The following is a 13,713-nucleotide window of genomic DNA, read 5'->3' as shown; positions in this document are numbered from 1 at the left end:
CCTTGCCAAAGCAAAACAGGCTTTCTGCTTGCTTTAAAAGCTTAGGAAGGAAGAACAAGAGGCTTTTTTCCAAGTCTGCAGCCAGGAGTAATGCATGCAAACTCTAGCAAGTGCAAAACAAGGAATTGCCTCCAGAATGGCTTAAAAAATAATGAACAACAAATTAAGTGTTAAAAAAATTCTTCTAAAATATCTGTGTTACGCTTCAGTGTCAAAGACAGGCTGACACAGTTCTGATTATTTTCAAAACTAATTGACTAGCATCATGCAGAAATGTAACTACAGGGGTGGACTCACCTCATTGAGTTCACAGCCGAGACTCCCAGCAACAGGCCCATCATCAAGGAAGCAGACAAAACTCATATGTAGAAGAAAACATTATCTTCCAACATTTGAGTTCAGGGAAATTTATCTCAGGCTATGTCCACATGGTTCATCTCCCGGGCAAATCATCACCATGCAATTACTCTCTTGGCATAGGGACACAAGAAAGCCAGCTCAGTTTGCTCAGTCTTAAAAAGGGGGTAAAAAGAAGTGAGAAACTATACTCGTAACACTTCCTATTTGCTCTGTAGGGGGATGGATTATTCTTTCCATGAAAGTGATTATGTGTAGAAAATAAAGTAGGAAATTAAAAACAGAATACTCTACGCCTTGCTCTACAAATGTGCTGTTATTTTTCAGCAGTTAGTATTCTATTATTAGGAGACCATGGATCATAATGTCTTTTAATTGTCTCTATTGGTTGTGTGTATTTTCCCACTGTTGTACCGATTTTAAAAGAGTAAAAATAAAAACTTGAGAGTATGCTCCATCATCTACATCAACGGTATCTCATGGATGTATCCTTTAGCTGCAATGATACATACTTTTCTCAAGTATTTTTCATTTAAATAAATGAAAAAGCACTGGCACAACTAAGCACAATTTACCCACCTAATGTTAAAATATGGATAGTTCCATGTAAACAAAAAGGTTTACATGAAGTTATATCCATTATAATTTCCCATTGGGAACACTACCAATTTAGTAAAGATTGTATTAGGTGCTCTGTTTAGCAAAGTACAGACAACAGGCTTGTAAGTTACATGATAGAGAAAAAAAATTATTGTTTAACAGCACTGAGGCTTGCATATCAATATATTATGAAACTGATTTTTGGTCTTATGAAAACGTTTCCATTTACTTATTCTTTTATATGATATAATGCTTTATTTTGGAATTTAGGTATTATTTATGTATCTATCATTTGAGTTCTATGCATATAATCAAATTATATTTAGTAAACTAGAACTACACTATCAAGACATAGTACCATCAGCCTCAACAGCATCAAAGAAACTGCCTTTACACTCTCTAATATTTACCAGAGAAAGAAAAGGGCTAGTACTCAGGTTCCTGGCTCTACAGGATCAGAGTCCGCCAATGAAATACCTTGCTCTCAACTGCTGTCATAGAGACAGACTAGCCATTAGCCCACATCCCAGCTGAATTAGGAAGGAATACCAGCAGTGTGAATTCTACCCCGTAACTAACTGACAGCCAGTGCAACTCCCATTCACAAAGTGAACTCATTCCCACTGGGGAACCTGGCTAAGCAACCCTTTGCTCTGACAAAGTTAAAGAGCTCATGTTCTGCCACAACTATGCTGAGCAAGAAGCACGCTTAGATTTTGTAATTCAAACTGCAAGCAAACAGTATGGGGTTTTTTCCCGCTAGATTACACAAGAGGTGGAACTGGTCAGTACATGTCAGGCACATACAACAACAGTTCCATCTGGTAGGGCAGACTGCAGAACAAGGAGGAAGCCCCAGGCAAACCTCACAGGCATCAGAGATACAGCCCAGCACAAAATGGAAGTCAGCTGTGTAACACGTACATACGCAAGCAAGTATCTGCATCCTAAACAAGTATCTGCACCCTAAACAACATGAATAACTGGCTTGCATATTTACTTAATCCTGCTAGGGAGCACTTCTTAGGAAAAAAAAAAAAAAAAACCCAAAAGTGCCAAACAGCTCAGGTTTTTATATTTTTCATCAATTCACACAGCCTGCCCCCAGGCATAGACTTCATCTGGGAGGACACAAATTCACTCATTTATACATAAGAGGCATTTTCCAAACACAACTTTCCAAAAGAATGCAAAACTTGCTTTTCTCTTTCTTTCCTGTAGTAATTGGCAGGATATAGGGATTTTCTGCTGCTTCAATCTTCTTAATGGTAGGAAGGGAGAAGACACCAATACAGAGGCTTGTTACAGAATTCACAGACTTTGTCCCAGTAAGAGAAGGTAGGCTCTCCTACATCTTCTTTCCCCTAGAATTATTTAACAGATTTCCTCCCCTCACCCCCTATGAGCTAGACAGCTCATATTAGATTGATGGATCTGTAATAGGCAATAAAAAAGTGTGTCCCACTTCAAGTTAATTTAGTTTAAAAATGCCACTCAAGCTGTACTGGTATGCTTCTTTGGAGTACTTCACTAACTGACACAACCTTATAGGGCCTAGAAAATATATTTTAAATTATTTTAAATTATTTCCTTGGAGGACAGGAATTAAAACTGTATGAAAAGAAAGAAAAAAACATTATGTCACCTCCCATTTCCATGGGACCATTAATAAAAAAGTAAGTTAAACTGTATAATACCATCATTGACAGAAAAACTCCACGTCTGGTAGACACAGTCCTGTTAAAATAAAATAAAATTAATAATCCAATAAGTAAAGATAGGTCTTTTCATCCAACACTACCAAGCACCCACCTAAACTCATCCACTCTCCCTTCCCACACAATTCCCCAGTCAGTGATCAAGAGGAGAGACAAAAAAGCCTTGACTTCTCACCTGGCTGTAGGGGAAAGAAAAAGTGGTTTCATTTTCTATAGGGGACAAAAGTCATCCACATGCCTACCACAGAAACAGCTGGCTACTGAAGAAAGAGTTGTCTTCTGTTGTCTGGATCACACAAGTGTTCAAGTGTTCTTTTACAATATTTTTATTTAGGCAACACTATGACTCAACATCATATACACACAATATGTGTTTTTGCCTGTTGGCAAGAAGCAAAACAACAAGGGGAGGACACCTAGTGGTGACCTGTGATAATAAGGGTTGGTATGGTGGAAGCAACATGAAACCGTCAGTGCAGAAGCTGATTTGGCAAAGCTGTCATACACTTACTTAATTTTTAAGCACTTCAGCAAGACTTAGCATTCAAGCAAGCTGGTATTTATGAATTTTTCTGGATCAGCATCACTGTGGTTATTAGAAATAAAACAGAAAAAAGTAGAGTAAGGCATGTCTCTGATGTGCCCAGAAATATGTTTCATTAAACAACTGAGCTTTAGTAACCACTAGAATGGATATCGACACTTATGTAGGTTCATGAGCCTTGAAAAGGTCTGGCACACTGAAAAGCAGATTTCAGTACAAGTCAAGCCAAAATAAGACATGGCTGCAATTTACCATTGTCACATATTTTACTAGGTGATTTTTTGCAAAACATAACCTTTATTGCACATCTTGCAATAAGCATTCATTCACTTTAAAATTGGGTCTAATTCTACATAATCAGGCATCTCAGAACAAGAAAAACTTAGAGTCTTAGAAGTACCACTTCTTTTTACTCATACGTCTACTAGATCTTGTCCTGTGATTAGAATAGCTGTAAGCAAAGCTATTAAAGTCGTTTTCAAGCAGCTTTGGGAAAATATTGTTATTTGAAATAAGTAGTAGATTTCTATCGTAGACAAATATAAAGCAAAGTGGCATATCATTTGACAAGTAACAATGTATTTACTCCTAATTTTTTGCATCTTTCATTTTTCAATGTTCAATTATCTATGAGCATATTTAACTAAGAATAACTTACTAGTTGCATGCAAACCTATGTAAAACATTCAGGGGTCAGCAGAATAGGCAGTCTCATAAAATAAATTAAAGTAAATAATAATTAGGTTCAGTACATCCTCTTTGTTATTTTTAGGTACCTGTGCTAAAAAAAATCCAAACCAAATCCACTGTCAGAAATTACTGCAAAAGTATAGTTTCCACAATCACCAATTTAAATAACAAACCTCTTCTTGCACAGTTTAGTATGTAATACTGTTTAAGTAAGTATATGATCTATTTGTCAACATCTGAGTTGTAAAGAACTGGAATATCAGATATGGTTGCTATCAAGCAGTTTTAGGACAGTGTGAATTTGCAGATTCAGTAAACTAATTCCTGCCAACATACCTCCTGTCCCTTTTTTAAAGTGTTTCTTCCCATTTCCACTAAGTCATTCATTTGGATATACTATTAATATCAGACTGCTATGAATATATAAAACAGATTTCATATATATTGCACCACAGGCAATAGGTCTGTTCCCTCATAACAGTTAAGGAGAGACCTTCTGCAATGCATACATTATTTACCTCAATATTATTCTATGTGGCTATTACCAGCTTGATCTTGATTTAGTTCATTCAAACGATATGGAAATACATAAAGAAAAGGAACTGTGTTTCACCAGTATCAAACAAAAATCTTTTAAACTTTTGCCTACTCAAAGTTCAGGATACTAGCCAACTAAAATCCACGTATGTGATACTACAAGAGGAAAGGCTCAAACAATTTTAACCTGCCTTTTCTGTTGAAGGATGTATAAATACCTCGATAGGGTAACAGCCTTATTACACAACCTGGTTTGTTCATCAATCAGTTTTCCATGAAGTGTCCTCTTGGCAGGTTATGAAGAATGAGTTTGCTGACTCTCCTCTCGATATTTTTGCCATAATGCTCATTATTCTGGATCCAAATACACAGTATTTCAGATTTATCTGGACCACATTTAAAACCAGCATGTCAGCCCATATGCAAAAACTACTAAATCCTTTTAACCACACACAAACAGGCTCCAGTTCCGTGTCACAAAAATTAGTGAACAGTTGCTCCTTGTTGTGCATGTACAACACACACAGTACAGAAAAGACTATCAGCAGCAAAGGTCTGACTGACTGCCTCGTGGGATTATCCAACTATTGTTTCCTAATTGGGCAAAATTCACCCCTACTAATATTTTTTTTTTGTTTTAAAACCTTACAGTGCTATAACACACGATTTCTCCAGAGTGGCAGTGGCTCACCGTGCAGAACAGTATCACCAGCTACATCCAAAGTAGCAGTCAACTACTGTGGTAACAAAGGCCAAAAATGAAAACCCATGACCACCTTCATTTCTGATATCTGTAAAATGCTACACAAAAAAAAAAGAACATTTTTTTTCTTGCACGCAATTCATTTTGGGATTTGTCAGAACCTGAGTCAGTCTACATATTTACCACTGTTCCCACATGCCCTAACAGTCATCAGAAACCTTTTTTAAAAGCAGCCAATGAGCTTCTTGCTGCTTTACTGCAGGCTGAAGAAAAACCCCCAAAAACCTCAGACCCTCTTTCACCTTCCTGAGAAGTTCCAGGGAGCACTATAATGTGTTATCAAACACAAGATGGAATCCACTTATTTTTCAATACTTGTCAAACAAAATATCATACAAGAAATATTTTACAAGTTTTGCAAGTAGAATCAAAGTTGAAGTTGCAATCAAGCAGCCACTAGCTAAAGACTAAATGGACCAAATACCAGCTGTTGCTGGTTTGGACCACATCCTCTGGTCACTTCTAGTCCCACTTAGTTGCCAATTCAACTATTTTTGATTTAGAATACCTGACTTATCTTTGACAACAGACGGAAGGGGAAAAAAAAAAGTATTAATTTCTCTGCTTAATAGGGCTTTATAGTGGCTAGCCATTAACTGAAGCAGCCAGAAAATGTCATTGACACATTTCAGAAGGTTGACTCTCTGTAAAGCGCAGAGGAGACAAAAGCACAGCTTTATGGTAGAACTACAAAATATGCTTAATCATTTCCCTTAGTTAAATTGAGTACGAAACTGCAGTGCTCTATTTCTGCATCAAAAATGTAGTTACGCTGCATTACAGGGAGGCGAAAAGAAGTAGAATTTACAAAATACAGTAAGAAAATTAACTATTTCAGGACCTTTTTGAGAAAAAACAATAAATTTATTAGACTTTTGATACTTAGTATCATCCAGCATCATGCCATCTTTAAATATAATCTGACTTTATTTGCGAGATGGCTTTGCATTTAAGTTTCTGTTAAATCAGAAAGTGAATATAACACTGGAGATAACCAGCAGAAAAAGCACCAGAAGTGGTACCAAATCATCCTTCAATATTCATTTAATTAAATACATCTTTATCACAGTAGATAAAATGGATTTGCATTAATTTAATAGTGCTTCTGTGAAAATACAAAATAATTCTCATTACACTTGCTGCAAGGAAAGTTTAGAAAACAGCAGTTATTTTTCCCATGTTTTTAGCTCTGCCTTTTAAAATATAGTATGATATTTAGACTGTAAAAATGAGGACAGGCAAGAAATGAAGTGACTGAATCATGGTGGTAGGTGCCAAAGCATTAAACACTTCCTAGCCATAAACATGCCAAATTAGGGAATGCCATAACTTCCTGGAAATGTCACCATGCCAAATTGGCAGACAGCAGAAGGTCGTGTCTGGAAATACTAGATTTGACAGTTCAGAAGGCAATGACTCAAAATTTTTATAAAGAAGGGCAGTATTTTATATACTCAGCCTACATACGGCCTTCAAACAATGAGCATTCTAGGATATCTACTGGATTATAAATGGTTTCAGTTTCTCCTGAAATAGAAAAATATGAGCATGTATTTTAAGTTCTCTGTTATTAAAAGCATATTAACTTCATAAGTTTAAGTGCTAGTCACCAAACTCAAATGCAGATTTAGGTGGTTGCTAAAATTCCTAATATTCTCAATAGGAGCCCGTCCATGGTTATTGTGCTGATGGTCCCAAACATATTTTGGTCTCTGCTGTTAGCAGACAGAAGAAGGTTACTCTGTGCTTTTTTCCCAGAAAGGCTTTTCTACTAGCACCTGTATGTAATTAGACTAATTGGTGAGAAAAAACTCTATATTCCATTCTGGTTCTTGTGTAGCTCTTTGGAGAGACGTGACTAGTTTTTTGGAGGAATAAGAACCTAGCAAATGATGTTATAGCTGTAGAAATCTTACCTCTTCCCACTGGTGTATGTATCTAATCAGTCTTGAAAGACGTAATAAACGTAGCAGGCTGAGGATTTTTGTAAACCTCACAATACGAAGTGCTCTTGCTGTCTTGTAAACCTCCGAATCCATTCCTTTTTCTACAATGAGAAAGATATAATCCACTGGTATTGATGAGATGAAATCAACCACAAACCAGCTTTTTAAGTAATTCATCTTAATGATTTTAGGGTCCAGGATTATTTCGGAGCTGTCTTCATTTACAGTCCCAGTTCTAAAATTCATGATCAAGTCCAATAGAAAAACAGTGTCTGATGCCACATTGAAAATAATCCATGGTGTTGTTGTTTGCTCTGTAAAGAATGTGATTCCAACTGGTATAATGACAAGGTTTCCAACCATCATTATGAGCATGATTAAGTCCCAATAAAACCTAAAAATAAAAAAGAAAAGAAACAGAATGGTTGATGTACTGTGGTAGAACACGCTTCGAAAAATGGTGTCTATCATGCCACCAACTTCATGTCAAGATGCTTAAATTTTTTGTTCATGCTAAGAAAGCTCTCATTGTTTTAACTCATTCAATAGATTCACAGTCAATAGAGAAGACAAAGTAATTAATACATTTCATTATGTGCCTTCCTTCTCAAGAATACACATCTAGTATAAAGACAGTACTATGGCTTATCAATCGATGGCATATCTGAAAGGTGTGCATGTAGACTTATCTAGACTCCTGTCAAAACCTATCAGTGGGTTTATACAACTAAAACTGATTTCTGGTGCCAATCAGAAGTGCTTCAGCAATGCAATATTTTTTAAGGTTTCTATCCAAATGGAAACCCAATCTGACAGATAACATATTTAATATAAGTATCTCTTTGCAAATGTACTCATATCATTACAGTGCTAGAATAACATTACAGGAAGAGAAAAAAGCACTGAAGCAAAAAATAGAAACAAAAATTAGACAACGTCAAAACCTTCATCCGCTTTTACAACCTGAATTGAACTTTCATGCATTTTTACTGCCTCATAGTCTATCTTCTTTCAGAGCTAGCTAAGAAGTCTGGACAATAATAGCTGCAACTTGCATGGTATGAAATGGGTACTACATTTCACCATTTCACTCCAGCCAGGCTCATAACCCAAGTATCTATTCTAGAAACGGTGAGTAAATGCACCTGTTGCATAGAATATACATCTATCATGACGGAAGATTTGCAGGGGATGGCAGTATATATCCAACAGGTTTTAAGAAAATTATTATAACTCTTAAGTATTAAATTGTTGAAGAAAGTTATTCTTGTTCAATGAAAGAACTGAAACTGAACTTGAGAAAGCCTGAACCCAGTGCATGACCTCTTGTTCTGCTTGAGAACATGATCTGTTCAACTAAACTTGATTTAGGCACAGAAACCAGTAGACAAGTCCCCATGGACTCATTGACTTTTCTAGAGGACTTGAGGCAGCAATGGCTCCACAACTATCTCCCTGGTCCAGCCCACCGTCACAGGGGCCTCGCACAGTGGACCTGTGATGGGCATGCCATCTGACTTCCAGGCCACTTTCATCACACTAGCACCAGCCTCCGGACATGCAACAAACACCCTCATCTTGGTAGAGGTTCATGGCAATCAACAATAACAATAGTTTAAATTGTCACAAAACTATTCAGAACCATGAGTTTACTATTTGCCAGACTTGCACAGGGCATATGGAATACATTATATTTCAGAGACTGCTTCCTGTATTTGCCAAATAATCCAGGTTTATAAATACCCTTTATTTCATGTTTATCAGTGAAAATACTTCTGCGTTTACAAATTGCTGATCTGATAATATAAATAATTAACTGTAACTGTAAAACACACTAAAGGAAGAGTAGCATAGGATTGCAAGTGGCATGAGAATTCCCAGTTCTAAAATTCTTTACTCCAAAATAAACGTACAGAAATTAGGCTTGGCTATCATTTGAGAGAGTAAATGGCAAAGTACATTTAACTGATACTCAGAAATTGCATTAAATAGACTTTACAAGTAATTCCCTGTGTACCACAATGTGATTTATGTCTTGCACATTTTCAGTCTTACAATAAATGTGAATGCTAAGTGCTATAAATATTCAGTTTTACCCAGGCTGTATGTATTTTTGCTTAGCATGTGATAGTATTCACCTTATCTGTGAATAAAAAAGTTCCAAATTTCTCTTATTTTTTTAAATTCATGTAAGAGGCTTCTTGCTGTGCTAGATTCCTTTTCAGGAATCTAGAATTACCACACAGAAGGAACCACTAAATTCATACATCACTGATAGTATGATCTACACGTACAATTACCACACTTTTACAATGCTATTGACCAAAATATTTCACAAAACTGTTGCGGGAGAATAAACACCTCCAAGGAATCCTGAAAATGAGTGGAAAACTAGGAGATAATCACAAGAGGTGTACTTGTATGTGTGGCTCACTCCTAAGCAAAGCATTTCTTGCTTTCAGATTGACCTTCACATTGCACCAGCACAGGGAGCGGTTATGCAACGAAGGCTAACCAAATCCGCACAACAACCAGCCACCCAGCCAACATAAAATATAATACAGAACCAGGTGTTTTTATCCTAGACTAATCCACAGTTTAAAGGATCATTACGTACTGTGATTATGCAAAACACACCGGAGTTCCTGATGTTGAATGTCAGCAAAAGCGGTAGTGTTAGGGTTTCAGTAATAAAATAAGATTGAATGCTAAGGACTATGAGATTGTACCAGTTTTGTATTTGGATTCTAGCCCACAATATAGTATAAGCAGATTAGTTAGTAAGAAAAACTCTTATTATAATATGATTTATTTTTCATTCAGAAATGAATCATTTTCTTTTAGGAAAATGTTTTCAAATGCCATTATGTTGGCTGTGTTATATGATATTTTTCTTTCACGTGAGAAAAACTAGATGCAACTCCCTGTAATGCCCTTCTGTGACCTGTGCAGAGAAAGTAATACAATGCGTTCCTTCCCTACCGGTTCAGAACATCCTACTATTCATGTAACCAAGAGCAAGCAGAAAAACTTCACGTGACAGTGCAAGGACTTGCTATTGAGACACAGATGTAGCCCTTTTTTTCAGCTATTTTTAGCATTATTTATTTTTGCTACTTCTTCCACACACACCCTGCCCAGTGAGGGTGGTTACAAATTTAAAACTTAGAATCTCAGGGTTCCAGATTAATTTAAGGTATTATGAAAAGTTGACAAAAAGCAAGGAAGACATAGGTCTATGACACAAAATTTTCAAGAAAGTTAGAAGAATAAGAGCTTGGGAGTAATGAGATCTTTCAGAGCTCATAATGAGAAGCAAGAATTGACCTTAGCCCCGTAGTAAATAGCTATAGAGTCCACTGCTCCTCTGCAGCTAATTCAGTACAGCTACCTCTAGTTGCCATTAACTGAAGGTAGAGATTAGCACCGTCCCACACTGAACCAATCCTGCAACCTTCTTAAATGCTTCTAAATGAATCTGAGGTTTGACATCTCTAGGTGAAAAAAGTCTTCAAATATTAAAAAAGTATTAAAAAAGCATATTTGTTCTACATTTTAAAGAACTCTTTTATATGGAAATTAAAAAATATACACTAATAATTACTTTGGTATTCTCAAAATAAAACCAGTTTGATTCAGAGCCCTCTTTCAGTGATCTTTTCATTCATAATTTATCTACTATACTTTCAAAACTTACAGTAATAACATGGTGTTTTTTACAGTTCTGGAACATGGTATTGAAGCTTTGGTGGTTTATTTATTGCCACAGGCTATCCTGAATAGGATGAACAGTCTGTTCAAAATGAGTGCCTACCCAAGCAGCGATAAAGAACTTAGCATTAATTACTCTGTTTGCACTAAGCTTAATAATGATAGGCACTATGAATTCTAACAGGCATTTTATTTTCCACTTCATATATCCAACCCAAAGCAAACTGAGTCTTACAGAAGGAAATTTCAGCTTCAAATCAGTTAATCTCTACTCCATAATTTCCTGCATATACAACTCTGTAAAGGTCATTCAGATTTGCTCTCTTTATTATTTCCTGGTTGCTGCCGATTGACACAGCAGTCTCAGTGTCCTTGAATCAGTGTAGTCTGATACATGCTTATCCTTACAGTACACCCAGACTGACCCAGAAGAAGCTGTCAGTGGTCTCACAAACCACACAGCAGAGCGTAGCATCTCTAAGACACTGAGTGCTGTGAATTCAGGCTAGAGACCAGTCAGGGCTTTGCTTAAGATTAAGTATTCTGAGTTTCCAGAAAGATATAAAAGTCTGGTTATTTAATAAAAAAAGAGCAAAACATCAGTAAAACTTCATTAAATTCAGTCACAAATACTGATCAGCCACATTATAAAGTATAAGGTCTTTGAAAAATATATTGATTCAAATTGAGTGTAAAATATCTTTCAAACCAAGCCTGATGCATCTGACACGATTTCACTTTACACATTCAGAGAATCAGGAACTGTAGAAGATTTTCACAAGCTTTCCATAGAAAACTTGCCTCCTCTTTATTTAAATATTTTGATTGACTAGCAGATGCTCTGTGAAATGAACACTGACTTTTTTATCTCCCCTTCAAACGCAACTTTATTTCTTCTGCTGTCATGGATCATCAGCTTACCTAACAGAGAAATCAATGCCCTGTATAGAGCAAAACAATCTCAGCAGAAAAAACAGCAATTTAAAACTTTGTTACAACTCACTGTAACAAGCACTAAACTTCGTATTATCCATGTCAGAATTTGATTCTCATAGGACATGCCATCTTTCTCTTGCTGTGCAACTCTTACTCCTTTAGTAAGAGAGAGCAAAGCTAGACATGCCTGAAAACACCTGCAACTTGCAGATAATTACTGGGATGTGTTGGAAAGGACAGGAGGATGAAAAAGGGAGGGTTTTCTTCAGGGGACCCAAATTCTTTTCATGATTGCACAGGTGTCTGTGCTTGAAAACTTTCTGGAAAAAATCATCAGCATTTCTTTTTCACAACCTGAAAGTGAGGATATCCCCTTCTGCCCAGCTATCCGTTTTCATTCTGCCCGTCTCTCTCTTACACATATGCACACCTAGAGGAAAACATGCTGCTTCTGGGAGAAGGCATACAAATTAAAGATTAAATTCCTTCTAATTTAACAAGAAATATTGCATTCAACATCCTCCATGGAAAAAATTCTGCTTAAACGTTGTAAATCTATCGTTGCATGTTTCTGTGATTTTGGCTCAGCAGGAATTTTTTTGCTCTAATATTTCCAAACTTAAAATTTACTGTAATCAATCACATTAATATCAATGCATTAAAATGTCCAGTGATGTGTCACTTCTTTACATCCGACAGTTTTGCGCTAGCAAACAGGTTACTTCTGCAGTTGTGCTGTCCCTCTTTATGGATAAAACTTTCCTCATCTGAATGTACTTAATTTTGCAAAGCTTTAAGAAGGCAAAAAAATGGGTTTGTGTTTACAAGAGAAACCATTCTCCTGAAATTGTTGATTTACATTCTTTTTTCTGTTTTGTTAACTTATGCCAAGTAAACACAAACGAGGAATCTTGCAACACTGAAACAAAGTCCCTTTTGTGGGTCACCCCTTTCAATCGTAAAGCACACACTACAGTAGAGTACTAAAAGCATCGGTTGATGGGTGGAAATATTATTAAGTAGAAGTCTGTGAAACCTTCTCATGTGAAAATTTCATCAATTATTTGTTATTCTTTTTTTTAACCTAATACATATCAAGCTTAATGACCTTTCACTGACTTAGCTAAGTAACATGCTGAAGCGGCAAAAAGGCTTTCTCTACCTGCTTGAAAACAGTCAGTCTGGGATGAGGCACAGGCTGATGTTCTGAAAACTCTTGTTTCCCTGCCTGAATTATGAGCAGTGCTGGACTGGGAATCTTCCAGCTTAATGGTTTCATTCTGATTCAGACTAAAAGCATATAAAAAAAAAAGACAATAATTGAGTTTTCAGACCACAAGAAATCTTCATTTGATTTCAGACTAATCTTGAAGTCCTTCCCTTCAAGGTTAGCCATATATACTTAGAGATCCAATTTATGTCCCTTGCTGTTATTTTTTAAACATTGATGCAACTTCCTAACCCATAGCAGAAAAGGAATTCTAGGACAGATTAATAAAATCCAGCAGTTCTGAATCTTCTTTTTTATATAGCCATAGAACGTATCTAAAAATTAAAACCTTGCACAATTTCAAACAGATTTAATGAGTTTTATCTGATAACTAAACACACTTAGCAGTGGAGATTTGCAATTTGCTGCTCAGCTGTGATTCTATGCACAAGACAGATGATTAGATAAATGCAGCTCTCAGGAGACCTGATCAGAACCCAGTGAAGCCAATGAACAGCACTTTACTATTTTGAAAAGGCTTTTGTTACAGAATTTGTTTAGGTTTAAAGCTTGAGTGCTTCAAAGGCTTGATTACTAGAAAAGAAAATCACAGTGCTGTCCATGGAAAGTGACTACAACATTAACTAACATTATACTAATATATATATATATGTATATTTTCAGTAAATTCGACTAATATT

At 36.2% G+C, this 13,713-nt stretch overlaps 1 protein-coding gene across 1 annotated transcript in view; it reads right to left on the bottom strand.

The window, feature by feature from the left end:
* The window catches only part of HCN1 (hyperpolarization activated cyclic nucleotide gated potassium channel 1), a 202,243-nt gene that overhangs the window by 171,188 nt on the left and 17,342 nt on the right, over positions 1 to 13,713 (bottom strand). The window contains exon 2 of the mRNA XM_075079035.1: positions 7,126 to 7,549. Coding sequence (XP_074935136.1) covers positions 7,126 to 7,549 — 424 coding nt within the window. The remainder of the gene's footprint in view (positions 1 to 7,125; positions 7,550 to 13,713) is intronic.

This window comes from Phalacrocorax aristotelis, chromosome Z (genome assembly GCF_949628215.1).
Source record: "Phalacrocorax aristotelis chromosome Z, bGulAri2.1, whole genome shotgun sequence".
Lineage (NCBI taxonomy): Eukaryota > Metazoa > Chordata > Aves > Suliformes > Phalacrocoracidae > Phalacrocorax > Phalacrocorax aristotelis.
This window is presented reverse-complemented; position numbering and strand designations above follow the sequence as displayed.